Source organism: Scomber scombrus, chromosome 23 (genome assembly GCF_963691925.1).
Source record: "Scomber scombrus chromosome 23, fScoSco1.1, whole genome shotgun sequence".
Lineage (NCBI taxonomy): Eukaryota > Metazoa > Chordata > Actinopteri > Scombriformes > Scombridae > Scomber > Scomber scombrus.
Genome location: NC_084992.1, coordinates 12,794,531 through 12,822,345, shown reverse-complemented (window position 1 = coordinate 12,822,345; position 27,815 = coordinate 12,794,531). Strand labels below are relative to the sequence as shown.

At 39.0% G+C, this 27,815-nt stretch overlaps 1 protein-coding gene across 1 annotated transcript in view; it reads left to right on the top strand.

Annotated features, from left to right (window-relative positions):
- The window catches only part of LOC134005546 (protein Dok-7-like), a 34,116-nt gene extending 8,006 nt beyond the window's left edge, over positions 1-26,110 (top strand). The window contains exons 5-12 of the mRNA XM_062444471.1: positions 4,089-4,208; positions 8,521-8,619; positions 9,018-9,817; positions 11,694-12,300; positions 13,248-13,336; positions 15,268-15,337; positions 22,690-22,844; positions 25,979-26,110. Coding sequence (XP_062300455.1) covers positions 4,089-4,208; positions 8,521-8,619; positions 9,018-9,817; positions 11,694-12,300; positions 13,248-13,336; positions 15,268-15,337; positions 22,690-22,844; positions 25,979-26,110 — 2,072 coding nt within the window. The remainder of the gene's footprint in view (positions 1-4,088; positions 4,209-8,520; positions 8,620-9,017; positions 9,818-11,693; positions 12,301-13,247; positions 13,337-15,267; positions 15,338-22,689; positions 22,845-25,978) is intronic.
- The last annotated feature ends 1,705 nt before the right edge of the window (positions 26,111-27,815 follow it).

Genomic DNA, 27,815 nt, shown 5'->3' with positions numbered 1-27,815 from the left:
GGGCAGATATTTTTGATTTGATTTGCTCAGATGAGTAATTGAAAGCATGTGTTTGCCCTCTCTGATTCGGTCGATGGGGCATTAAAAACATCTGATTCATGACGACAAAAGTTGCGTCGGAGAAAATGATTCAGTTTATGTAGGATCCCCCCTGCTGCCCCCCAAAATTAAACATTGTGCGTCATTCCAGAGAGGAGGTTGTTTTTGAGAGGCATGAGTTGTCCCTGAGCTCAATTTAACAGTCACGACTGTGACTGTGTGTGTGTGTGTCTCTTTGATAAGTTAAACCACAGTTTACATCTTGGAATAGAAATGAAACCATTAGAGTGAAGAGGAGTGTATGTCAACACCTGAAAGGGACAGAGACAGACATGAGGAGAACGCCGGGGAGCCGATGAACATCAGAGCGTTACAGACACATGATGACCCTGCTGGAAACATGACACTGAAGAATGTGATGTGTGATTTATTTAGCTCCATTAAATCTTGAGCACTGTATGTCACATAATGTGAATAAGGACAGAAATCACTTTCACCTTTTATGTAAAAAAGCAAATAACACAAAAAAAGAAGGACTATGAAGATGCATCTACTGTAAATGTTAGTGTGAGTGGAAGGGTTTGCATTCCTGTGACATGTAATATCGCAGCACAGTTTGTCCACAGCAGAGAGAGAGGTGATGTAACGGTGTTGGACCTCTCACTTCTGGTTAAAGCAGCTGTTGAACACTCTTCGCTCGGTTGTTTGCGTCCATCTTGAGAGATTTTTCCTTAATGTTTCCTCAGTGTTATAGTGGGAAATTAGAGAAAAGTAGCCACATTTTGATGGTGAGGAGAAGTGTTTTAGGGCTCATTTAAGCATTATGCATCGGACTAAAGAGGACTTGGAGACTTAACCTTGGGCCCTGAATTGGTGTGAATTATATAAAGAGAGATTTAAAGCTGCACTATTTATTATGTAAAATGTGATAGGTGTATTTTGTAGTGACAAACAAACAGAGAATCATAATTTTAGTGTCTTATTTTGGTTTTCTTAACTGTTGCGGTTCAGTCTCACCCCTCTCATCAACTTCCAGAAGCTAATAAATCATCTGATTATCACAGCTGTTTAACTTCCCAGCACCAAATGGCAAGTAGCTGGTGAACACAGTGGAGCTAAAGAGACACATGTGTTTTTCTCAGAAGGTGTTCGAGGCAAAAACTGAAGACTCCAAAGTAGTGGATGTGTAATCAGGCAACTGTTTGCTACATTTTTTCCACAACATTTTTAAAGCAGCTATAATCAATATTTTTCACAACAATACTGTATCAAAAGACAGTGTGTAATCTAAGCCTACAGAAAATGTATCACCAGAGTCTATAAACCCTCTCGACTGTGTGTAGCTTCAATTTCCAGTGAAATTGAAAATGTTGTCCCAGTTTTAATCCGGCATCGTGTTGTTCATTTATCTCTTGTTATATGCCAAATATATGTAAAAAAAAATCAGTGTCAGATTATTTTGACTTCCAAATCCCTGTCTTTTCTTTTCCTGTAGAACTGTTTCAAAGGTTTGATGACTCACCCTGCACTTGAGGGTGTTTACTTTGGGCGAGTAGTTAGCCACACTTGTCATATAAAACCGCACTACACTGTTTGTGGGTGGTATTACAGCAATATGGAGAGGGATAGGAAGAGGTGTGTTTGGATATTAGTGGGCAAAACCTTTGTTTTCATTTCCAAAACATGTGACTGACATTTAGTCATCTTTCCCTCATCCTCCTCCTGATCTAACAAAAGGTTTGTGTGTGTGTGTGTGTGTGGAGCCAACAGCCCCCTGTTCAGTGGTCCAATCAAATGCAAAGGATTTGATTTAAATCCCTCTTGTAACTGTACACCGCTCAAATTTTACTGGGGAAATAAGTCACAGTACAGAAGCTAAAGATGTTCTGACTTCTGTTTCACTGGGACTTTAATAGCGACTTTCAGCTGACTGTTTAGCTGCAGCTTTACTGTTTTGATTCACTCTCACCACTCTCATGGTGTCGTTTTCGGCAGTTGTTTTCGTAGAAACCCACTGCACGAAAAACCCACTGAGCTCTATCTGCTCAGACAGACACAGTAAGCGACTAGCTGGTGAACATAATGGAGCATTTAGTAATGAGCCCTGTATTCCCCTCAGGAGTTAGATTAAAAAAAAACAAAAAACAGAGCAACTTCAATTTATCAGGAGGCCAAAACTATGACAAATGAATGTATAATAAAATAAATAATATTACTCCGAAACAGCTGGATGTGTAAAAAAAGAAAGAAGAAAGAGTTCAACATGTCAATTTGAAAGGATGATTTGTCAGTGGTGTGTTTACATCCTGTAGCTGCTGTTCCCAAGTGGCCAAAAAAAGCTGCAGTTAATGCTGCGTTTAAGAGTCACAATGAGTCAGATGCACTTTGTTCTTTTAGTATTGCCCAATAGATAGTTCAGGATGGGGGTTTTTATCTTGAAGGGAATTAAATTACGCATGGTTAACATGTATTTATAAAGTTGCTAATTTCTGTATTAGTCATGCTGTGGGAAAAGTTGTACCACTGAGGGAAGTTCCTGATTACATAAACCTCTGAGTTGATCTCAATTGTGAAAAGAGGTAGTTAAAAAATAAACTCTTTTTTTTAATGATCGTCTGTTTGGGTGTCAGATGCTGCTGTAAAATTAAAAAGGCCAAACCGCGCAGTGCCTGTGAAGATTCAAGTTAATTTACACTTCCCACTTACTGAACAAATGTACTAAGTTTTATTTCTTTGTACGTTTTATTAGTGTTGGAGGAGAGAACAGGAGGGTCCACTTGAGTTGTTTTGTTCCTACGCAGAGTCTTTATCATGCTGTAAACTGGAGCGAGCCCTGCCACCTGTTCTTTGTTTTGCTTTGGGGTTGTTGTATTTTTTGTACTCTAGCTTCTCTCGCTGCACCTGATACTCAGTCACCTGCTATCAAAGCACGGCATCGTTAAATGAGGCTGAATTTAATCTCTTTTTAAGTCTAATGCAAGTAGTTATTGTGCTGCAGGTCAATATAAGATGAGATGCTTTTCAATCAGATCTATATCATAACCGTGTTAAATGTGCAATACATCTTCAATTTCGATTGGTGCAGACATCTTAGCAGTTTGCCAGTGACCTTTGACCCTGCTCACAGCCAGGGGAGTGTTTGGTGTGTGATTGACGCCAGCCTTGACATGGGTGGTCTCCAGGACAGGCCGACACTATGTCACCTTATTGGTGACCCCCTGTAAAGGACAGCCACTTGTATTGTCAGAGGGAGGTCGAGAGTGCCCCAGGGAGCATGATCTTTGGCTTTTGCATCAGTATACATCACCTTTGACACTGTAAATTTACTAGAAAGACAACTTGGAGTGGTGTCTGTACGGCTGCTTGTATTCAGATGACATTAAACATTTTGAGAAGTTTGGGTTTCTTTGTTAAATGTAAAAAGATTCAGATTCAGAAATCATCTCTACATTCAAAACTCAGACATACAATACATCCTCCTAAAAACAGAATAAAATACACAGCTCCACTTCCCGTTAAAAGGGAGTTTTTTCTTGCCACTGTCACCAAGTGCTTGCTCATGTGGGAATGTTGGGTCTCTTTAAAATTAAACTTAAAGAGTACGGTTTAGACCTGCTCTATGCTTAAAGTGCCTTGAGATTACTTTTATTGTGATTTGGTGCTATATAAATAAAGATTGATTGATTGATCGACTAATGCACCTGTCACAAACACCACACAGGTGTGCAAAGATTTTTTGCATACCAAAATGTTTTTACTTGATTATTTTTCTAATTAGTTCCTCGATTATGAGGATTTGTTGCTTCTTTTTGTCTTATGAAATAGTAAACATCATATACATTATCTTTACGTTTAGGACATAGTTACAGCTGTTGTTTTCAGTATTTTTTAGAGATTTATAGACAAAAGAAATAATCAATAATTCAAATAATTGTTGTTGCCCTACCAGATATCGTATTGATTCTAGACAGACTGATAAAATTAAACCTGGCAGTACTGAAAAAAACTGAAAAACTGAAAGTGACACTAACAAACTGTGTGTTCTACAGGGGCTGGTGTTTTTCTGCTTGCATCTGCTGAGAGCGAGCAGATCAGCTTTCTGTTCGACTGTATCGTCAGAGGCATCTCCCCCACCAGAGGCCCTTTTGGACTGCGGCCAGTTTTGCCAGGTCAGTACTGGAGCAGCTGGAGAGGACTGGAAAACTCTCCGCAAACAGGGCAAAACAATTTGTAAGGGATATCATTTAAAGAAAGAAAGTACATCTCTTTGTGATGGATGATTAGTAGCTGCGCAGTTGCCAAGCAGTGTGAGCAAACACTTCAAGTCAACAGTTGCTGTCTAAACTGTAGCGCGGCTCCCCTCATGAGCTTCCTGGGGTTTATCATAGCCGCTTGGTTTGCTGCCTTCCTGGCATCCAACCATTTCTGTGAGAATGAGTCAGAGGATTCCTCTGCGGATGGAAATGCTTTGATGTGACTAAATCATGACTGACAGCTGTTTTTTTTTTTTTACATAATTTATTAATCCTCTGAGGCAATTTATAATTTTAGTCAAACATCCTAACCCCTGACTTAAGTGTACTGCGGTCACCTTAAACATCAGTAAGAGGATAACTAAAGTAGTAACTGTGGTTATAGCAGCAAATTCAATTGTTGTCTATGTATAGATGAGTGTAGTGCTACTGGTGGGCGAATTGGAGGATGAGCTGAGCTTCAAATAGCCATAGGGTTTGTTTTTTTTTTTCACATAAAAAACACACTAGTTTAATGTGAAACCTAATATATGAACATCACAATCTCCATTTGTGAAAATGAGGAAACTGAAAAGTAAAACAAAAAAGGGTTAAAAATTGCAGCACATGTATAATGATGCTCTGGCATGTCCGTCCTCAGCTCATCTGCTCTCCTGTGCTGCTGCCTCTCATTGTGCACATCTGACAATTTCTTGGATAAAAACAAGTTTTAATGTTCCAGTGCACATCTTGTTGTGTTAAAATAACATCCATATTGTTCATTTACTTAGTTGTGGACGTCAGTCGGTGAGCTGATCAAAAGAAAAGTAATCCCCAACCATTTTTGAGAATTGATAAATCAACTATCAAACAATAACTCAGAAGGTTTGTTACTTCCATCTTCTCACATGAGGATTTGCTGCTTTTCTCTGTGTTACATCACTGCAAACTGATTTAATCTTATTGGATAAAACAATGCGTGTACTATTTTCTGACGTTTCACTAAATAGTTAATTGTATAGTTTGAAAGATTAATTGAGTTTCTTTTAAAAAAAACATTTTTTTAGTTGACAAGATAAAAAATCTCTCATCTATGTTAGTTCTCCTATTTCTGTTTGTAACACATTGGACGATACATCTAATATTGCCAAAGCTGCTAAAGTGCACAGCAGGAGAGCAGAAAATGTTTAACACCTTCCATTTTCTACACTGGCACTTTTAAAAGAATGTTCTCACCCAGTCTGAAACTTTACAAGAGACCGGGCAGCTGTGGGCGCTCGTGGATATTCTGGTGTTCACACATCTCGCTCCCCAATCGCAGGTTGAGCTCATACGCCTATTATTGTTGTGCGTAGTAGAATAAATAGCAGTGAGGATGTCAGAGGGGGAGCGAGGGGTCAAAGTCACAGTTCACACAAGCAGAGCAGCCAAAGCCTCCTAATCACTCCGGGCATGTGTGTAACCTCATCCACAGGATTCCACTGCCTCCCCTCCTCCTTCATTTCATACCCGGGTCACCCAGCGCCTCCCCTTTCTCTCATTTTAATACTCTGTGTCTTTGCTCTCCTTAATTGCGTCTCTCGTGTTCTCACTTATGGTTCACCTCACAGTCCTTGTCTGTGTCTTTGTCCTACATAGCTCCTGACTAAATCTCCTCGCCTCTCCCGTAGACGCTATTTTGATTAATTGCTGTTATGTTCCCAGGCTCAGTTATCTGTTTGTCACCCTTGCGTGCTGTAGACTTTCCACCTCTCTCTGCTATCTATTCTGTCTCAAGGATAGAGACTTTATTCCCACCGAGGCCATTTTGAGCCTTCATCACTTCGAAAGTTTGTCTCCAAGGATGGAAAATGTAAAACAAGTGGACATCTAGGAACTTAAAGACCTGAATGTGCAACTTAAATTACAGATGATGTTTGAAGATGTTGACCAGCTAGTTAGATAAACTAAACTATGATTTGACACGTAGAAAATACGATTTCTAGGATTCGTAATGACAGTCTTGTGCTCTAATTGATTATAGTGTGTTGTTTCTTAAAACCACAGACTGAAGAGGACATTTACTAAGGCGTTTTTAGAGCTGTAAAATACTAGTTTGGTTGAAGGGGAGGAAGAAGAGGAGGAGGAGGCCAAAGTGGAGCTTGGGTGGGAGAGGATGAGACACTCGTCAGTGAAGGAAATGTAACCCAAAACACGCGCTCCAATACTTAACCAGCACAGTGTTTGTTAGAGCCGGGTGGGCAGGATTTCCACTCCATTTATCCTTGGCACACAAAACATACCACTTATACTGACTTGAATTGGTGACCCGGTGCGTCAGATAAACAAAATCGCATGTACGCCAACCACAGCGTAAACAATACGTACAGATAAACAGATATTTACTTCAACTTTGCTGAATCCAAAAAGAAACTGCACTGTCTCTGGCAACAAAGAGAATATATAAAGAGATAAAATTAAAGTTTACCTCAGCGTCTTCACTTCCTGCTGCTGTTTGATCAGTAATATAACAAGCGGCAAGCAGCCTTTTCTGGTTTTGACCTGGGATTTGTTGAGAAAAGGCCAATTTACTACTGTGGAAGTACAAGGATTCTGTTCTTTTGAAGTTCTTTTATTTTGGTTTTTAAATTATAAACATAAAACACTAGACAAAAATGACGAAAACAGATTTTTGTCTGACTGTAAATTCAAAAATTTTAGACTCGAACTGCAATAGACTTGAAATCTGGTTATAATGAGAGAACCATTTTAAAACCTTCTCACTTTACAAAGCAAATGTTCTGGTTAAATTTTTATATAAAGTGGTGATTTCATGTTTTTAAATGTTAGTACTATGATCTTTAAGTTAAAACCTTCTAAAATCTGACAGATAAAAATGTGAAAATAAATGATGTTATTTGGATACATCGTTGCACAATCTGTCAGGGAGTCTGTGCATCCTGGTGTTTGTATGATGATGTGCATGGTGGTATACAGCAGTAGACGAGAAGACAAATGCACACCAAAGTATTTGTGTGGTGCTGGAGATAATAGCAGAAATCAAACCGGATAAAATAATAAATATTTATTGCTTTTTTTCCCTCTTTTGTTTCGACAATACTTAATCTATATTTGCTTATTCTAGTGACACATGGTGACAGATTCTGCCCTCAGTAATTGTGGCAATATTCTGCTCTTGGAATGAACTCCACCTGTTGCACATACCTGAACATGTGACCCGAAGAGCCACACCTTTGTGGACTAATGCTCTTTAAAATCAGCTCAGTGCTTTTTCCTTTATTATCCTATCGCTATACAACAGTAGAACATAATGTCAAACTACATACGTATATTGAAGTCTGTTTTACAAATGACATCATCTGTCTTTGGACATTTCATGTGGATAAGGAAAACAATATCAACAAAACATACATATGAGTAAAGCTTTGGTCTTTGAGGTGCAACATGAAGGCAAAAGGAAAGAAGAGATATCCATAATCAACACGACCATTTTTCTTTTTAAATTTGAGGACACATTTGTGAAGCGTGCATGTCGACGGAGCGCATGGAAGACGTCATCTAAACCATTTGCAGAGTTCTGCTTCATTTGCCACATCCCTGTTGCAGCCTCGGATGGATTTAAAACAATCGATACCGTGTTAAAGTTGACCTTGGTGGTCCAAAGTACATTAGATCCCTGCACAGCACCAACAATCTTTAGCCACCAGCAGCAGCGTGCGTACCAACAGAGCCACGTGGCAGCGCTATTAATAAACCTTGTAGTGTTGCACAAATACTGCAAGGTGTTCCCCCCTGTGTGACCCTTTTCTCTGCCCCTCCAGAGGCCTGTTACACTCAGATACGAAACAAATAGCGCACGCCGCTTCTGCCAACGTGTTTGCTGTTGTACTGTTGATCTTTTTTCGCATTAGTCTAACTCTGACATGGTATCTGTTGTTGTGGATGTAGCTTGCGTAATGCCAAGGGAAGATGAGCGAGACCCTTGTGGTTACAGTGTCACTTTGTGTTTCTCTGGCGTAGCTGGATGTGTTTTCACAGCTGTGTCTGTGTCACTGCACTACAAAATGCTCAGCTGCGTCACATTCGATCCCATGTCACACTCGCTAAACCTACCACGTCCCTCGTTAGTTTGATTAACCGCTCAGAGAAATATATATATATATATATATTTTTTTACAATCGTTATCATTTTTTGGGATACAATACAAGTTTTTGTACATATATTAATTATACACTCTTTTGTGTGCAGATCCGAGTGCCAGTCAGGCTAATACGGAGGAGAGATTGAACCACGAAGCACAGGAGCTGGAGAAACGACTGAGCATGCTCTCTCACAGGAGCAGCACAGGTAAATTATGCACTGTAATGTCACAATGAATTAAAAAAAGCATTTAAAAACTCCAACTACAAGCCTGTTCTACAAATCTTTCATTTTATAATTACCCCAAAGCAACTATAATCATTCTTTCACTGCGGTGAGCCTTCCTCCCCTCCAAGGAGTGCAAATAAAACATTGGCTTTTAATCATGTTGTACTAAGATTCAAATTAAGTTTGCAGATTTGACATTACTCGCACAGCTGATTTATTGTTCCTATTATGTGGTGAATACCGGGGAGAGAGGTTGCAGAGGAAAAACAGGCCTAATGACATTATGATGCTTTAATATGCTTTATTGATGAAAGCAATGTTTTTGTTAGAGGTGTTGATTAAATTCATTTAAGTTTAATAAATGCTGTCCTTGGCAGTCTCATCCACCTACTGCCCGTCTGCTGGGGGAGATGACCGCAGCATATCCGGTTCCTCCGACGCCTCTGACACCAGCCAATCAGACTGCAGTATTGGCAGCCGGCTAGTCATTTGGACTGAACCGGCCTCAACCCCATCTGAAAACCTCAGCCACGTGGGCGCTAAAGTGGCACTACAGAGCGTGGAGAAGCTCTCCATCAACCAGGGAGGCGGAAACCGGCCCTTAGCCAAGGCGCCCCGGCAGCTACAGGAAATCGGCCGTCAGAGCTCATCCGACAGCGGCATTGCCACCGCCAGCCATTCCTCTTACTCTGGAAGTTTCTCCTCCTACACAGGCAGCCTGGATATTACCCCCGGAGAGGAATTTGGGTCTGTTTTCAGCTTGCCCCCACACTTGGCTCAAGAATTGAGCCCTTGTACTTGCACCTCTGTTCCAGGACATGAATACCAGGTGCCGACATCAGTTAGATATCTGTATGACACTCCCAAGAGTCTGTTACAGGAGGGAAGTGGGGGTGCCAAAGACAATGAACCCTCCACATTAACTAAGACCACCCCTGCTCCTTCAGAGTCTTTGAAGGGGGATAAAAGCAGTGCCATGACTTGTGAGGGTCACTTAGAAACTCATGTTAGACAGTCTATGAGTGAACACTTACAAGGCCCCTCTGAGGAGAGCAAGAAAACCAAGGTGGCGCCCTCTAGTGACAGTCAACATCCTGACTCCTGTCACATCTGGAGCTCTCTCACATCCGTCTCCAAAACAATCGTGGCCATTTGTTCAGTGTGTGGTGGATTTAAGGTAAGATGGAAAATATCTTTGTATTTTTGTCTTTTTTTTGTGTCGCTTTCCATCCAGAAACATGTACATTTTTATTCTCGTTTGCCATCTGTTTGCTTTAAAACTTAAAAAACGTGCACCTTTCCCTTTCAAATGGTGTCCCGAATGTGCTCCGTTGTGCAACCCGCTGTCATACAGGAGCAGCTTGTGTGAGCAGGTCTCATCATCACTGTATCATCTGTTCTGTAGCTTGCTGTCAGTGTGACCTTTGTGGTATCGTGCGGGCTGACGGTGATGCCAACTAACAACTCATAGTCCCACAGCCCATCTGTCTCACAAGTTAGCATCTCGGCAGCCAACCGAGGTTGACACTGTCATTGTATCCAGCAGATTTAGACCTTGTGAGTTGTGAGTGACTTGCAGTTTTTCCTCTCTCTCTCTCCCTTTTTACAACTCATATTCTGTTTGTGGATATTAGAGAAAAACTGTTATTTTTCATGGATATTTGATGGCTTGTAAGCTTATTCGCAGCAGTTACTTAGTGAGTGTTCTCTTTTTTTAATGAGCAGCACATATAAACTCTAAAACAAATGCCATCCAAGTTTAATTGCTATCCCTACACCCAAAATACAAAATGAGCTTCTGAGGTCTTGCTCTTCTTGTAAAATGAACTTAGTGAGCTACTGTACAAGTTTTAGTTATCTTATTGTGTGAGGTTTTGTCTTGATTTGCCAATCATGGAGTATTTTTGAGAATCATGTCTTTTATTGTCTGGTCTTGGTGAGTTTCTGTAGCTGAAGATAATCCTGTTCGATTTTTGGATGAATTAGTTTTTGTCCTTTTTATTCTGAGACAGATCCTGCTTTGCTGTTACACACATCATGCTGCACATTGTTAAATGTAGTCATGCACATCAGCTTCTTAAATGTTAAGCATGAGCTGTGACTTAATTTACTTTGAAAAATACAATCAGGAGCAATATTAATGAAAGCCCTTTTCTCCTCTGTCAATTTATTGAATATGCCAACATACAGCTCCACCTGCTGGTAGGGCATTTAGTTAAAAAATGCAAATTGTGTTTGATTACCTTTTTTTTAACGTCTTCCTGGATAAATGATTTGTTCTCTTTGTTTCACTTCAGTTCCCAGCAAACTAAATTAAACATGAGAGTTATTGGCCAGAAGCTGATGGATCAGGCATGAGCAGTGAGGCAGGGCATTTATCACCCTCAGCCTGAGCAGCACCATCCACCCCTGAAGTGTTTATTGGCTCACAGCTAAAGGGCTAGTCCAAAACCAAAACATCAAACCATTACTAAATGCATTTCACATTTTTAAATACATCTATAAATGCATGATCATTATTTTAATTATACTATAATTGCAGTCATGCTGTTGTCATCAGACTCCGACTGTGTAAGAGTAATAAATCTGCGAGAACAAACAAAGTGGAAGACTGAAATATGCTGTTGTGGATTCAGAGTGTTAATAGACGTGACACTTCACAGTTTTGAAATGTAAATTAAGTTCATTTCTGTAGAGACTAAACCGTTCACTTTACATCATGTTAAGAAAACAGGCTACAGTGTTTGTTTACTGGTGTTTATTTTTAGGTTGCAGTTATAATCTAATTAGTATAATTTTCCATATCATTTCACAGGGGACATCGTTTACACCTGCAAGTGGTTCAGCGATACCTACCATACCAGGTAAGTGTAATCAGCTGCAGTGTTCTTTGCACACTGCATGCGTTTATTCTTGCAAGCATGAACAGATTTTGTTGCATGTTCAGAAAACAGCTTTGGTGATTTGCTGTAGCAGCCGCAGCTTGCTGATTTGATTAAAAGATCTGCATTTTGGACATAAATCAAAGTGTGTTGAAGGGTTTTTGCCTCCAGAACATCATATTTTCAACTCCAGCAGATCAAAGTGTTGACAAATCACCATGCAGAACCATCACTGGCAGTGAATACAATATTGCAGTAAAGACAATTCTGGAGAAATCCTGGGGCTCTGAGAAGCAAACGCTGAAGAACAGTGAGGAATCACTGTTGCCAAAAAAAGGAAGAGAGAAATTAGCCAGTCTCTTAGCTGATCTGCTCGGCTATCCAAGAGTGGGTAGAGAGCCAGAGGCAAAGTCTAACTCACTGAACTTGTATGAGTCAATGAGCCCTGCATTTGGAAATGAGCTCAAATCGGCACCAACTGCCACACGATTACAAGATTCCCAGCAAGACAAAAGAGCTGTCATTTATGAAAACTGTTTAAAGTGTATAAGAGAGCACTGTCACCCTCCTCCACGGGTCCTACCTGTTGAAATGTACCGCAACAGAAACATTTCCACCATACAAACCTTTCTAACTGGGCTGCACCCGAAGACAAGTCAACAACATGAAGGCGCTGCTAATGAGGAGCTGCGATATCAAGCTCACGGTCATGGATCACAGAGCGTGGACGGGCCGTGTCAGTATGAGGAGATGAATGGTCAGACAGTGACCAGTGAAGGTAAGAGGCCTCTTGAGCTGATTACAAAGCTCCTGCGTCACATTTGGTGTCCTTTTCCTCTTCAATCCTTTGAAATGGACCCTGTATTCTCTTCTTTGTAATCAATAAAAAAACACTTTCTTCTGGGCTTTCTTTTGTTTAATCATCTGCGTGTTTTCTCTCTGCACTCTACGGTGTTTTCTTTTGTTATGTTGCTTGTACATCTGAGCATTTTGAAGTCTGAAAAAAAGGAAATTAGAAATGACACATAAGCTCTACTGCAGGTGGACTGATATTTGAGAGTTTAAAAGAAATTTAGTACCACTTTCTAACAAGATACCTTTTTATAAAGGGAAATAATTGGTTTATAAATGGTTGATTGTTTCACCAGGTGGTACACAAATCCTTTTTACTTATTGGATCACATTTCCTCAAAGAGCTGCAGAATATCTGGTTCAACATCTGTTTTTAACCTGGTGCTGGGACTATAGACTATGGGCAGATATTGTCAGATTTTTTAAAAAAGTCTCACATTTCAGTATGAGGTTCAGATTTTCACATCATTTAATTGAAAGTATCAGTGATATCAGTGTTTCCGTAGTTTAAGGGTTGTGGTTGAACAGTACAGGAAATTACACTAAACTGTCTGCAGCATGTTCAAACTCTTTCCCAGCATGCATGTAGTGATGTGTCGGTCCCTTGTACATTATCTAACAGAGCCCTTATTGAGAGTACCAGACAGCATGTGTTATAATTTGCAGTATTGTGACATGATTAATCATTTCACTGTTGTTTGTTCTCACTGGATCTGCAGGAATTCATGCATTTATACCCAGCAAGCACTTTCTGTCTGCTTTCATTCACAAAATGGATTAAAAAAGAACACTGTGGGATTAATTTCTCTACTGGATATTGGCACAGTATGGTTTCTTATTTTTAAAGCACACTATATTTTTCTCCACCACCAGACAAAAGGCTTAATAGTAAAGAGGAAAGACGCAGAGTTGATCCTGCTTATGAGATCATGGAGAGTCGGGCACCGGAGAGAAACGCAGAGGTAGGCCAATCCAAAACTCTCTAATCCGCTTTATGCTATCAACCGCTCACACATTTTGGCTGTGTAACTCATTGTGCTCTGAGTTCAGCCAAACATTTCTGTGAAAACATCTGATATCAGGGGGAATAAAAATTGATTGGGGATTGTAGAGAAGGAATAACGGCTCATATATGTCAGATTTTTAAAGCAGCTCAATTAATATCTGAAATTGAACTTGGAAAAATATGTTCACTCAGCATTTGACAGCGCCAGTGAGTTATCCCATGAGTGTGTTGGATTACTACACCCAGCTTCAACTTTAGGGTCATTTGGGGGGCTGCAGTTTGTGCAGTTAAATTGGCAGGAGTTTCTAGAGGGTAGATACCTCTAAAATACTTTTAACAGAACTGCAATAAATGTACCTACATGTTGACAAATGTAACTATAAAAAAATACATCAATGCATGATATTTTATCATAACCTTTATTTAAGATTCTCAGAAAACCATTCAGGGCGACCCTCATTTACAATGGTACTGACATTACACATGGAAAAATAAACAGAAACATAAATAAACAACATAATCAGTTAAAACAGCTACTAACAGGCAGTGAACAGTTATTAATTATATGCCTGAAGTGTCTAAGAGGCATGAGAGTATCTATATACAGTACAGGGTTGGCTCACTTGTGATAATGTTCATCCTGATTACTGTTTACTGGCTAGTATAAATGGCTGAAGGCCAGTTCTGCGCTGTGGCTAATTGGTTGAACGTCTGGTTAAATGTCACTGGTTGATGTAGCTATTCTCAGTTTAAAGTAATAGTTTGACATTTTCTCAGTGTTCATTGAGAAGATTTCATGTCTGTGTGATAAGCACTAAGCTAGCCCTTTTGAGATGGTTTAGCTTAGCTTAAAAGTTAAAAGGGAGAAATACAGTTAGCGTTACACTGCTAAACTAAAAGTTATTTTTTTCAATATTGTTTTTTGTATGTATGTATTGTATGTATATGTATAAACAATTATCATCATGTGGTAGACAGATTTTTGTAGATTTTAGAGAGCTAGCTAGCCATTCCAACCTATTTTAAGGGTTTATGCTAAACTAAACACTAGATTTAAATTTTACATGTAATTTTAATATTACTCAGTTTATCCCATATTTATTATGACCTTACTTTTGTTCTATTTTTATTCTTTTATGTGTCATTTGTTGAGTAAATGCCAAGATACAGTCTTTGAATGCTTGCATACTTGACACAAAACAGATTCAGATTCATAATTCAGATGAGCAGTTTCTGGTTCCACTTCTGTACTCTCTTTCTATATATATTTCACTATTCCTTTCACTATATGGCAAACAATTGATTGATAATTTGATAAATTCAGTTCATTTTCCAGTCTTTTTATTCATGTTTATCTCTTTAGTGCTCTGATATGGAACATGAATGTTGAAAAATGACGCTAGTAGATGAAAGTTCAACTGCTGAGAAATGAAGCAATAAAATCAGTTACATCAGTTCATTACTGATATGAGCTTTTATGTTCTAGGCTCATTCACTCTGAGCATGATGATCAATGAATCCCTTGCAGTGGCCTCTGTGACAATGAGAGCGATATGACTGCACTCCACCACTGATATTCACACCTTGATAGTTTAGTTGATAGTCTGGAACCACAGATTATGGGGTAGCAATTTGAAAGGCATGGTTACCCATCCATAACGATGAGTCATCGCAGACGGTGTTTCCACGTGTAAGACATAGCCCTGAGCTTTCAGTAAATCCTGAATATCTGCCTCTCTGCCTATAAATACTCCTGACATGTCCACTGAGCTGTTGAGGAGGAAGTCAACGTCACACTTATTATGTAATAAACATAGGCACAAGCTATAGGTTCGTCATTCACTTCAAATTATAATCAACTGTGATTCCTGTCTGTATGTTTTGCAGGCAGAAGAGAAAAGCAAGTATGAGCTAATGGTCAACTGTGGTCAGCAGAGGTTCCTTCAAGAGACTGAAGGTGAGTGAGACATCCTGACATCCAGTAATCAACATAATAAGGTTGTTTTTTGGTTAATTTTTTTTTTTCAACCAGGCCAGTCAACTATATGCAGATTATTGGTCTGTAGCTGCACAGATGGATTCTATTTTTTCCTTTCAGCTGCACATTACCCAAGCTTCTTACAATAACCAGGACCCACTTATGGAAAGTGAATTAAATTGATGAGTCATGCACCTGAATCAACACAGTTACAAACACATTACCTGTTGTTTGGCGTATATGAATTGAAATGAATAAATAAATGAAATGAGGCTCATTTAGTGTTAGAAATAGCAGGCTGGCACCACACACATACTGTAATGTTTAAGTCCAATATTGATGGGAGGTGGCTACCTCTATATAGCATATGCAGTACTTCAAAAGTTATATCTGATGTTCATGACTGAAAAGTGAGTAGTTAGTAGTGAGTAGTCTGTGAATGGATTGTGCCTCTCATGTGTAATCATTACATTCAAGTCACAGAAATAAGCATAAAACCCTGGTGATATTTTGGAAAACCAGGTCTGTTTTAAAGTTATTTCCAGAGTCTTAAGTTTTTATCAGAAAATGTTCCATTATTTCATATTTTCATGCTGCATCGCTTTCAGTTACCATTCTTTTTTTGCACAAGTGACAACCTTGGCAACAGCTTAAAGGTCAAGCATAAAAGCTCATTCTTGAACTTGGAAGTGGTATTTTGTTATAGTTAGTAGATTGTCTGCCTAGTAGCATTCAAACACAGAAGCATGAACTTCTATTTATTCATCTGCATTTAATGTATCGCCACAAACTTGACCTGCCTAAGAGCTAATTGTGTCGAGAGAAAAAACGTTTGTAACCAAACAGGATACCTGTCCTGAAATGAGGTGAGAGGACAAGTTGTCAGGGGACGTTTGGCCACTTAAAAATCCTGCACCCAGAAAAATGCCCTTGCACGACTGCTCTAGGAAGTCCCAGCAGTTGTCACAATGTGGCACCAAACCCATCAGTCATGTTCATGTACCTACACACACACACGGCTCGGTTCCCGTGTCATCGTTCCCATCATCCCCCATCATCCTGCCTCAGCAGGCACTTAATGGACGGGGACGTGCAGGAGGTGGCCAATTCCAGTGGCTCATGTTTATGTGACATGCAGGCTCAATTTTATAGTTAGGTTAGTTACTTTATTTCAAAAAGCTTTATCTCCTGATTTCATAAAACAGTGCAGGTAGAACAATCTTGCGGGTTTATGCATGTCACATTGTGCAAGATGGGTCTCGCAAAATCTTGATTGCAATCAGCGTCAGACTGTACAATATTAGTTTTGAAACATGTCAGACGTGCAATGAATTCCTGATGAATTGTAGCGCCACAAATTATCTGTGCTATTTTCAGGTTTTTAAAATTCAGCAAAATTGGAAACCAAGCTTTGGCTGTACCACTGCTGCAGTTATTACTATTCCAAAAACGTGAGTCAGTTGGGTTTTGACAATTTGGCAATTATGTTTTTATTGATAAAACAGCAAACTTAAATAGTTTTACATCTCACTCTGTTACGTCTTTACTGTTGTAATGTGTGTTTCCCTATTGGCTGGTCCCTGTTTTTCTTTTAATATGAACATACAAATAATTGAAGAGAGACAAACAAACAAAAAGTGGAAGAATAAAAACAAATAATAAAAAGACTGAACCTACTCAACACAGTATATTAAATTAAGAAGGTGCAGCAATGGAAAGCACACCTGCACGTTTTATAGAATATCAAAAGCAGTGGCTTTACACAAATTAGGGGTCTTCATACAGAATAGCAACCTCAGCAAGTCCATTTTAAATCATTTCATAATGTTGGCTGGTTTGTAGACATTAGTCATGGCAGCTGTCACTTTAAGGGAATTTGGTGCTGAATTTTGGATGCTGTCAGAGTTAAAGCAGGCTGCTTTTGTTCGCTAATTCTTAAAATTGGCCGTCAGTAGACATGTCTCACAATGCAGTTTAGGACTACTGTTTATATGAGGGGCAACCTGCTGCTGCACAGGGGCCTTTAGTTTTAGGGGTGTTTAATCTGGTTGCTCTGGTGTATTAAGAATTGCTCTTGTTGATGTTAGTGCTGTTGGACAGGTCTGCAAAATTTCAACATTTAGGGGAAAAACCTGGCCGGTACCATTGAGACTGGGCTTGAATCCCTGGCAGTGCTACCTGTTGTTTGGTCCTGAGTTGCAAGGGGAAGCCAGTGAGGGATCATGCCCTGGTTGGTCTGTGCACCTGCTTCTAGGAGGGAGGGTTACAAGGTGGAAAGATGCAGCTGGCAGTGCTGAGTTTAGCGTGGGTGGGGTCATGGCTAATCCCTCCCAGGGCACGGTTGGATTTAGCAGCAGCAAAGATGAGACATTGGCTCGTTTAAACTGCGGAGAAAGAGGAAAAACATTCTTAAAAGGATTTTCTTTAAGCATATGACTTTACCATTTCCAAAGGAAGTTTGAAAATGTTCTAAGTTCATATGAGTCATTTGTATGTAATCTTTTTAATTGAAGTGAAAATATGATACTGTGTCAAATGTGGTAATCTGAACAACTGGAATAGCTTGTACATGTATATTAGCTCTTTAGCCCACACTAAAAACAAATATGGCACTTGTCTGAGTGATGTAATAACTGTGTGCGGGGCCCTTTGAACTTCTTGTGGAAGGCAGCAACAAAATCTGGACACAAGTGCTCAGCTCAGCTCGAAACGCATAATAGAGACAGATGTGAATAGTAATGTGTCTCGGCTGTCCGCTTGTGATGGGATCACCTAAGACGCCTGTTGATGCCAGGTGTAAACAAGGCTTATGAGAAACTGCAATATCTGTCTCAAATGTTGGCACTTTGATCACAATCTTCACTCCTGTGGATTCAATCAGGCGTGTTTTCACCTCCACACTACAGCCTGTCTGCTACAGCAACAGGTGAAAGGCTGAAAACGAACTCGAACATGCTCTCACCCTGAAGACACAGCTGTCATTACTGACTTGTGTTTCCCCTCAGAAGCAGTTGACTTTTTTGAATTCAGGTCACTAAGCACAGCCAGGTACTGCCTCAGACATCTCCCCTAGAGGCTTTGGAAAGTATATTATTGGAAAGCCCCCCCTTGAGCCTTAAGCTGTGGGTGAACTCACCATTGTAATGGCAGCCATTATAAAATGACACACTTCTGCAAGGGCTGGTTGGTGTCTGATCAATTAGAAATCAGGCCTCTTAAACGTTGCCAAAGGCTGCACCCACTGAGACTCTGCTGGCGTCTAATGGCCTCTCAATGATTATACGAGTGTCCCCTGGGGTTCATGCTTCAGAGTTGCGGGCAATGGCAACTACCAGCTGCCATTAAGGGACGAGTCAATAGCGAGTGAATCTTTTTATTTGTCCCCAAGTGTTACATATTACGCAGCATTTATGGTAAATGGTAAATGGCCTGTACTTATATAGCGCCTTTCTAGTCTTTTCGACCACTCAAAGCGCTTTACAATACATTTCATTCACCCCATTCACACACATTCATACACTGATGGCAGGAGCTACCACGCAGGGTGCCAACCTGCACATCAGGGGAAGCTAATCATTCATACACATTCATACACCGTTGGCACAGCAACGGGAGCAATTTGGGGTTAAGTGTCTTGCCCAAGGACACATCGACATGTGGACTGGAGGAGCGGGGAATCGAACCGCCAATCTTCCAATTGGTGGACGACCGCTCTACCTCCTGAGCCACAGCCGCAGCACAGAGTAATTATATGACGACAGAAACAAAACAATAACGTTTAAATCCATGACTATCTTAGTTACTGTGAAAACTAAAATGTGTGAGAGTTTATGAAGTATTTCAGAATACAGTAGGATCGACACATGTGATAGAGCATTTTTCACTTTTAAGAATACATTGATTTTACTGTACTTACTGTTAGATGTCTATAATAACGATAGTCGTGTGTTTTTGTTTCAAGCTGTGCTCTCTGTTGTTATTCTCCTACTACAGTTGGGATTGCCTCACACGTGACGGCACACGCAGTTATAAAATCTACCTGTCAGTCATCTAGATATTCTCTTTTATCTTCAAACATCAGCACATATACAAACAGTGTTTATATTGGTTTTATATATGTTGTGTTTTCTTATGAAGTGCTGCTGAGTATTTCAGTAAGAGTCTGAGCTCTGTTTTTATAGAATTGCTTTGAGCTGAACATTTTTAGTTTTTGTTTCTTGCTTTACATGAATTACACAGGCACAATACAATAATTTTTAATTATTACAATAATGTTTCACTATATTATCATTCATTATCTGTTTATACAGCAGCCTCCACTAATGAATACCCACAGGAGGCGTTATAGTTGACAAATGGATTATTAAAAATGTATATGTTTACAATTACATTATAAGGTGTTATAAACCATTTATATCACATATATAAATGTTTGAATGCTGCTTAAAAATGCTAAATAGAGGGACTCAATTGATTGGTTTAAAGTCAACGCCTGGCAAACTTGATCATGGGTGATTCCTATGAAAAGTAAATGTAATTTCAGCCGTGTTTATTTGGCTTTATTGTCTCTCAGCTGTTATATTTGCACAGAGGCAACATCACTAACAAATGTTTGTATAACTGTTCATGAGAAACTGATCATATGTTTGCTTTTCACCAACAGCAGTGCTCAAGTTATGAAATCCTTCAGATATACTTCAGTGAAATGTTCATGTTTTGAAAGGTTATAGCCATCTACGCAGCATTATATTGTAGATACAGGCATTTTATCTAGCTGTTCAGTAACACACTGAGCTAAACAGTATTTATTCAGCCAGCAATGAGCTTGATTCTGCACCTCTTTATCCTGGCCAGCTTTCAGGTTTATGACAGGTAAAGCTATCAGGGGCTTCCTGTTGTCACTGGAAACCAACTATCTAGCACAATAAATTACACAGACAAAGCACTTAAGGCATCACTGCAGCTGTAATTTATGTGTTTGACAGGAAAAGCTATTCAGTTAAAATGGTTCAAGGCGATGTTTCCTTCCTAGTTTTACTTCACACCTTTTTTTTTTTTTTTTTCCAATCTGCTGACTGCACCACAGTATTCGATCAGTTTCATGGGTTCTTGAATAGAACGCTGCGGTTGTGTCTTGTTTTTATCTGGTTGTCTTGTTTTTATTGTCTTAAAAGTACAAATGGAATGGCACCTGTAATATCATTATATGTTTAATATAATGACAATAAAGCTTTGTATTCTATTAGATTCTATAAACTTTGGCTATTATTACCCATAATACGACAGTTTGTGTTGAACATCAGGACAAAGTTGACTATAGTCAATTTTAAATAGCTTATTTTTTAGTACATTAGGCTAAGAGCAATTGCATAAATGCACATGCTTTTTTAACAGTGATTTAACTATTTTATATAATAGAGACTTTTGCTATAATGTGTTGTTTTGTAGCTCTGTTGGTGTAGCAGATATTGGGGAAGAAAAATCTGCTCATTTGCATTTTTTTATTATTTTGTTTTACAAGCACATAGCTGCTCCTGTAAAAGATTTATTGGAATATCAACTTATTAGGATTTTGAAGAAGAACATGACATGCTGGTCAGTAAACGCACCAGCAGGTTTTCACATGTTCTAGGCATTCGATATTGCATGGGGAGCTTGGCATATAGTTTACAGCAGCATAACTGAATTGACAGAATGGCTTGATGGTGGCATTAAAATGGCAATAAGTTAGTGTTTTACTGCCCTATTGCACAAAATGACCATAATGCCTCTCATAATTTATCCTCGGGACCTATCGGCTAATTATGCACAATTAGCCTCTGGGGGGGAAAAGGGAAATTCAATGGGATACAATGTGCTCCAGTGTAACTGCTTAGCCAATATCTGCGTCTGCGCTTTACTGGATAATGTCACTGCCGGCGTATAGTCACTTTATTACAGATATCTGTATTTTAATTAATCTAATAGACTTGAGGCGCTTAATAATTGCTAATCAGGAGTTAGTCAGCCTGGCTTTTGATTAATGTTAAAAATGTTACAAATAATTACTGCTTAAGGATAAGACTGGTGTTATTTTTTTAAAATCTTTTTATGATTGTCAACAAAATCCTATGAAAAGATGAAAAACTACAATGAACTTATCCTGCTGCATTTATCTCTGTGAAGTCACAGTCTGGTATAATTAATGCTGCCGTGTGCCGTAGAGCTATAATATTGTTCAAACACAGTTACAAAGACATAAAAGACACATCCCATTGTATGATGGTGACACATTTTTCATCACAATGAAAACAGCCGATGCAGAGAAGTCCTCTCAGAAGTGTAAACAAAACTGCATCCTCGAGCAAAACACTGCCTATCATAAATCTTCTCCATAATAAACACTGTAAAATACTCTAAAATCCACTGGCAATGCTCATTGTAATGAAAGAGTTGTCACCCAAATATAACAACATGGCTGTTTTATGTGCTTTTAATGGTTTTTGGATGACAGTGGAGTTATTTGGCAGGGAGATGCAATATAAGATATCAAGCTACACAGGCAAAACCTGTTACTAAAAAAAGTTGGTTGACCCTTCGAGGGAATTTGATGCTAAGAATAAACATGAATGAACACCAAGGTTTACACCTTTAAGGAAAATATGGCTATGCTACTGACACAAGTTTCACTGAGATAATAGAACAAACCTGAGCTTCATTACTTTGCCACTGGTTACCTTTTACAACATATCAAGCCTGTTGAAAGAAATCTTATCTTGTTTGAGCAATTTATGTTTTAAGCAACATATCACTAAACTAATCTTATTGTGTTTTTATCATCTCAGAAATGTTGCAAAAAGATCTGTTTTAAATTTTATAGATGCAGAAACTTTTGCTTGTGCTTTTATGTCCTCACATCTTGATTATTGTAGCAGGCTTTTCTCTTGTCTTAATCAAAAGGGACTACAGACTGTTCAGACCTCAGCTGATAGGCTTTTAACCAGAACTGAGAGGCACAATCACATAACACCTGTTTGAGCCTTGTAATATTGGCTTGCCATGTTTGTCTTAGGATTGATTTTAAGATATTATTTATTACCTTTTAAAGTTCTTTATGACCTGGCTCCAGATTATATTTGAGCCCTTTTAATCCCTTATGAACCTTTGCATTGTAAGATCCTCGGAGGTCTTTTTTGTTTTTAATTTCATGTATATTATTTTTAATTTTGTGTTTTACTCCCTTCGTATTTTATGTGTTTATTTTAATGGCTTCAGTTTGATTTAATCTCTGTGTTTTTACTGTAAATATATCATTATTATTATTTCACAAGTTGTTACCCTTGCTTTGACAGGAGCAGTGTTCGTTTTCCCCCCGGAGGCACCTACACTTCCTGAAAGGCCTCGCGGCGACGGTGTGACATACGTAAATATTCCTGTTAGTCCCACATCCAAGAAGCAGCTCAACTACATGGAGCTGGAGCTGCAGGAGCCAGGCACACGAGGGACTGTCGCACATCTGCCGGCACCGAGTAAGAAAGCATCTGAAATAACCTCTATTAAGAAAAAGTGCTTATTTCTAAAGGCAACTGTAATCTGACCAAAATTTGACCACTTACTCAGACAGTAGCCATGTTGAACAGGTGGTTATTTTTTCCCCCTGCTGTTACTGTTGTGTAGGAAGATGCATCAGAAAATCATGCACTACAAGAGACAGCATCAAGAATACCAACATGCAAGATAGTAAACCTAACCTCGGATTCACTCTTTTAGACTTAGTTTTTTAAGTGTTCAAAATGGTTGTAATGTGCTACCAAAAGTAACTGATAAAACATTGCTCCACATCTTTCTGCTTGTTTAGTTGCCTTTAACTCTGAAGAGCCATTTTGAGCTGGTAATTACAGTCATATGTTTCTCAATTATGTCCTCTAAAGTATCAAATCTCCTAATGATGTATTTTTTTGGTCCCAATCAAAATGTGTGAACCAAAAAATTGGCTCTGATTACCTTGTTGGATTCAATCTTGTTTACTTATTATTAGTCATGTTAGAAGCACAGCTCTAGTGTCAGTCGGTCCAGACTGAAATATCTCAACAGCTATTGGACAGATTGCCATTTTGTATCCTAGCAGGTGAAAGTTCTCATTTATCTTGAGAAATATCTCAGATAAGTGAAATATCTATTTATTTTATGTGCCATCATGAGTTTGACATTTTCAGTTTTGAGTTGAATGTCTAAACAACTACAGGATGGATTTCCCTGAAATGTGGTACCAACATTCAAGTCTAGTTCAGAATAAATTGACATAACTTTTTGTTGAATGCTATTTAGCAACTATTAGCAGTCTAACTTGCCAAATGTTGGACATGGTAAACATTATACATCCGCATGTTAATATTAATTGTTGTTAGCATGCTAATGGTAGCATTTAGCTTGAAGCAGAGCTGCTTGCATGATTGTATATTTTTGTTTAATCAGATAAAGTTTTAGACTATTTTATGTGGAGTTGTTGTATTGCTGATTGTGGTTTAGATAACATTTGGCATTTAAAAACTTTGACTCCTATCGTTACGCATAAAGTATATAATTTAAATAAACATTATTTCCCAATGTCAGATATAAGTATGGCTTTGGTATGAAAACGTTGATAGAAAAATTAAGTGACTCCCAGCCCTAGAGTGTATTTGATATATTTTTGTAATGTCCGTCATATCGCAGTATTGTATTTGTCCTGTTTCTAAAGGACAAATCTGCCAAAATGTATGTACTTGAATTACACTGGTGGCTAGGCTAGGTACACAGCTCGCCTATTATTAGCAGCTGTTTCGAAACCCTGCTTAGTTTATATCAATTCACTGTTCCACTTTATAAATCTTAATCATTGCATGAATCTGTGCTAACAGGCCCTCAGTGGACACACTATAAATGCCAATCATCATCATAATAATGAACTAGAAAAGTGTAGATGCTGGTTGCTTTTATATATTCATATCTCTATTAGAACTTGATGAATTAAATCCTCATGAATTTCTAATGGAGATTTTTTTTTTTTTTTTTTTTTACAGATAAGATGTGAGCAGCTTGCAATGCAAAGTTTAAATGTGAGGGGGAAAAAATCAGCTGTCTGAATAAATTACAATCAAAGCAAAGTGACCTCAGCTTGTACCCACATGTTGTTGTTCATAAAGGCTTTCTTATTTGTGCTCATTTTCTGATGCATGGAGAATTGTGAAAATTAAGCTTTTAAATGACACATTTACTGTTTGATTCCTGCAGACAGGTTGAAAAGAGCCAGAATATCAATATCAATCGAGGGCGACAAGACACTCTAGATACATGATTGTTCTGTAATTCCATTTCGCTTCGTCTGATTTACAGGAATCACTCCTCAGCATTTGAGAATGATTTCCTCTCATCTCACTAAAAGACAGCTGAGTCCGTGTCATCGGAGATGTGGTAGTGAGCCGTAATTGACGGACAAGTCGACTATTAGCGTCATTGCCCTCAGGAATATGAGCTTGAGCTTTGACATGAGAGAGGTTAATATCTGATGTCAGCAATACAGCCTATATCTCGGCATGCGGCCTCATTAATCTGTCACCTTAGAGGGGGAGGGGGAGGGGGGGGGTGTCCCTTCTCACCACTGAAAGAGGGTCAGAGGGCATTCATATCACAGCTGTGAATTCACTGGCTCTGATGGGATCCTCCTGCACGGACTGCTGATGTGCTTTGAGTAGCTGGTTTTCAATTTCTCGACTTTGAGACTGTAAGACGCACAACTCGAGCAGCAGACAGTGATACAGTGACATGCACTTTACTGATATTCATGCACAATCTGAGTCTGCGATTAAACCTTGACATCTTGCACTTATTTGATTTTCACACAAGGAAGGACACTGAATTATGGTAATGCCAGTGGCCTGCATATGGCCAACTACTCAGTGCGTGACGAGAATTTGAAAACCAAATCATTTGCATTTCCTCCAGCTTTGTGAGTCGACACTCGCTCGTGCTCACACACATACATTAAGCAATCATGCTGGCAGCGAGGGCAGAGATCCGCTTCACTTTGAACTCAGAGTTGACATGTTTGTTTGGCTGTTTTCAACCCTTGTAGAAATTGTGTCTTTTTGAGATGATTCAGCAGCTATTTTATCTGTCACCTCCAACAAAAATGTGCTTTAATTTCTGAAATATTTGCAGAATTACTATGGTATGACAAGAAGTTTTGCTTCAAGCTCCAGAGAGAGTTGAAACTACTATATTAGCGTGCTTATGAACTACACTTACTAGCATTGTATGATCTCAGAATAGGCAATGGACCCAATGTCCAAAACCCACATAGAGATCTAATGGCTTGCTGACTAGCAGTTTTCAGTCTTTAAGCTAAGCTAGGCTAACCGAGAGATGGCTTCAGCTTCGATCTACCATACAGAAATAAGTGTGGTATCCATCTTCTCGTCTAACCCTCAACAAGAAGCTAATAAGTGTATTTCCCAAGAATTTCAAAATATTCCTTTAATTTTCTCAGTAGCAGGCTACAAGAGAGGGCATCGAGCGCTCTAGTGATGAATATTCCAGTATTTCACTTTCTATGACTTTCCCAAGTTAAAAGAAGTTCTGTATTGTGTCTCCACAGGGAAGAGCTCTACTAAATACGCCCAGATTGACATCACTGCCACAGAAACGGCCCACAAAGTCGGTACACAGCATGCGCTGGGTCGGCAGGAGGGTCTCCACACTCTGGAGCAGAGAAGAAAGGGGACGCCGCATTGACTTCTTCACCATTGAACTGTTGATCTCAGCAGGATGTTTCTGCCAAGCACCAAGCCTACTACATCCAACTTTAAAGTTTGCAAAAACGCGGCTCCGAAGGGCTTTTTCCAGTCCAGACTGTTCCTGAAATATCCTCATAGGTTTACTGTGGGATTCCATCTATTGAATACAGATTATTTTTGAAATTCCTCCAAGCAAATCTACTGTACGCACGCTCAAATCCGAGAAAATGTCATCTGCCTCAGTGGGCATTTTCATAGATCCGGACTTGCTTCTGTAATCATAAAGCAACATAAAGATGAAGCCTCCTTGGAAAGGTTTGGCACTGGATCAGGAGCAACATTTCAATCTTGGTCTCTCCTTTGTGGCATCTCATTAAATGGCATTATGTCAGTGCTGGAGCCTCAGGCTAAATTGGAGGAAGATGTGCCAGCTGAGCTGAGTCACCGGTCCTGATAAATCCCCCAGAGCAGAGGCATTTCACAGCTCACTCGGGCCATCCCTAACAACATGCAATATGCTGTATTTGTCCTTGTTTGGGAGAACGAGGCAGGGTGGCGACAGGGGAGGAAGTAGAAATGGTGTTTATTCTCACAAGGAGTTTACGCTCATTTATTCCTCAGTGATTCCACGTGTAGTTACACTTGTAGAAACTCTTTTCAGCATATTCAAATTTGGGGGACTCTTTCCATTTGTCTTAGTCTAAAGTTTGCAACATTCTGAGTATCTCACAACATTTCTGTTTGTATAAGTAAGAGCAGGATAATTAATGCTTCTCCATTCATTCTTCCACGTTTTGCATGACGACTATTGTTTGCGTGGTTGTAACTAATGAATTGGTGTACATTATATGAACAGAATCTCAATGCTGCTCTTGTTTATTTTCTGCTTCACAGTTCATATGGAATGGGAATTACTGTGGAAACGTGTTCATAAATAATGCAAAAGGGGAAAATCGCTGGATTTTTCTTTTTTCAGCAACAACTAATTTATCCTAGAACTGACTCTGGTACTCTCACTACATGATATCTAAATTTCAAAATTATGCATTTGAAATATAGTTTGGAGATTGCTTGACCATGAATCCATTAAAATGGTTAAAATGGCATTATTTTATTATTATTCCTTATTATGTGTGTACACATAGGCATATTATTTTAAAAAAACTGGTTTGTTACTTTTTAGAGCTACCCATGTTAGACAATATATTCTTTTGCCTGATACTCTATTTTGATATCTGTAAATACATTTTATTTCTGTTAAGGTGATGTGGATTGTATACATGTGAAGAAATAATGTATGTACTGTAAAGATGTGTGGAAAGAGGTCAAGGACCGTGCCTGTCTCCTAAGGCACCTTTTTTTTTCTTGTAATACTATTTTTCTTGTAAATTATTTATAACTATAACTCCAGTACTGCTTTGATGCGTGTATTCAGTATTTGTAGTGCTAGATTATATGGGACTCCTCCCACCCCCATGTACAGTTGTAAACCAGTTGTGTACCATATTATATAAAGCAGCCTTACAATTGATGTGTCTGTTTTTCATTCAACACAGACTGATGTATGAAGTAACTAATCACGCATTGTCAAAATATATGCAGGGCCATGATTTTTATCACCTAAGGTTATGAGTGAAACATCCTCCACCAACAGACAATTTTACGCTCCAAAACATTTTAAAGGATGAGTCTGAAGTTTTTCC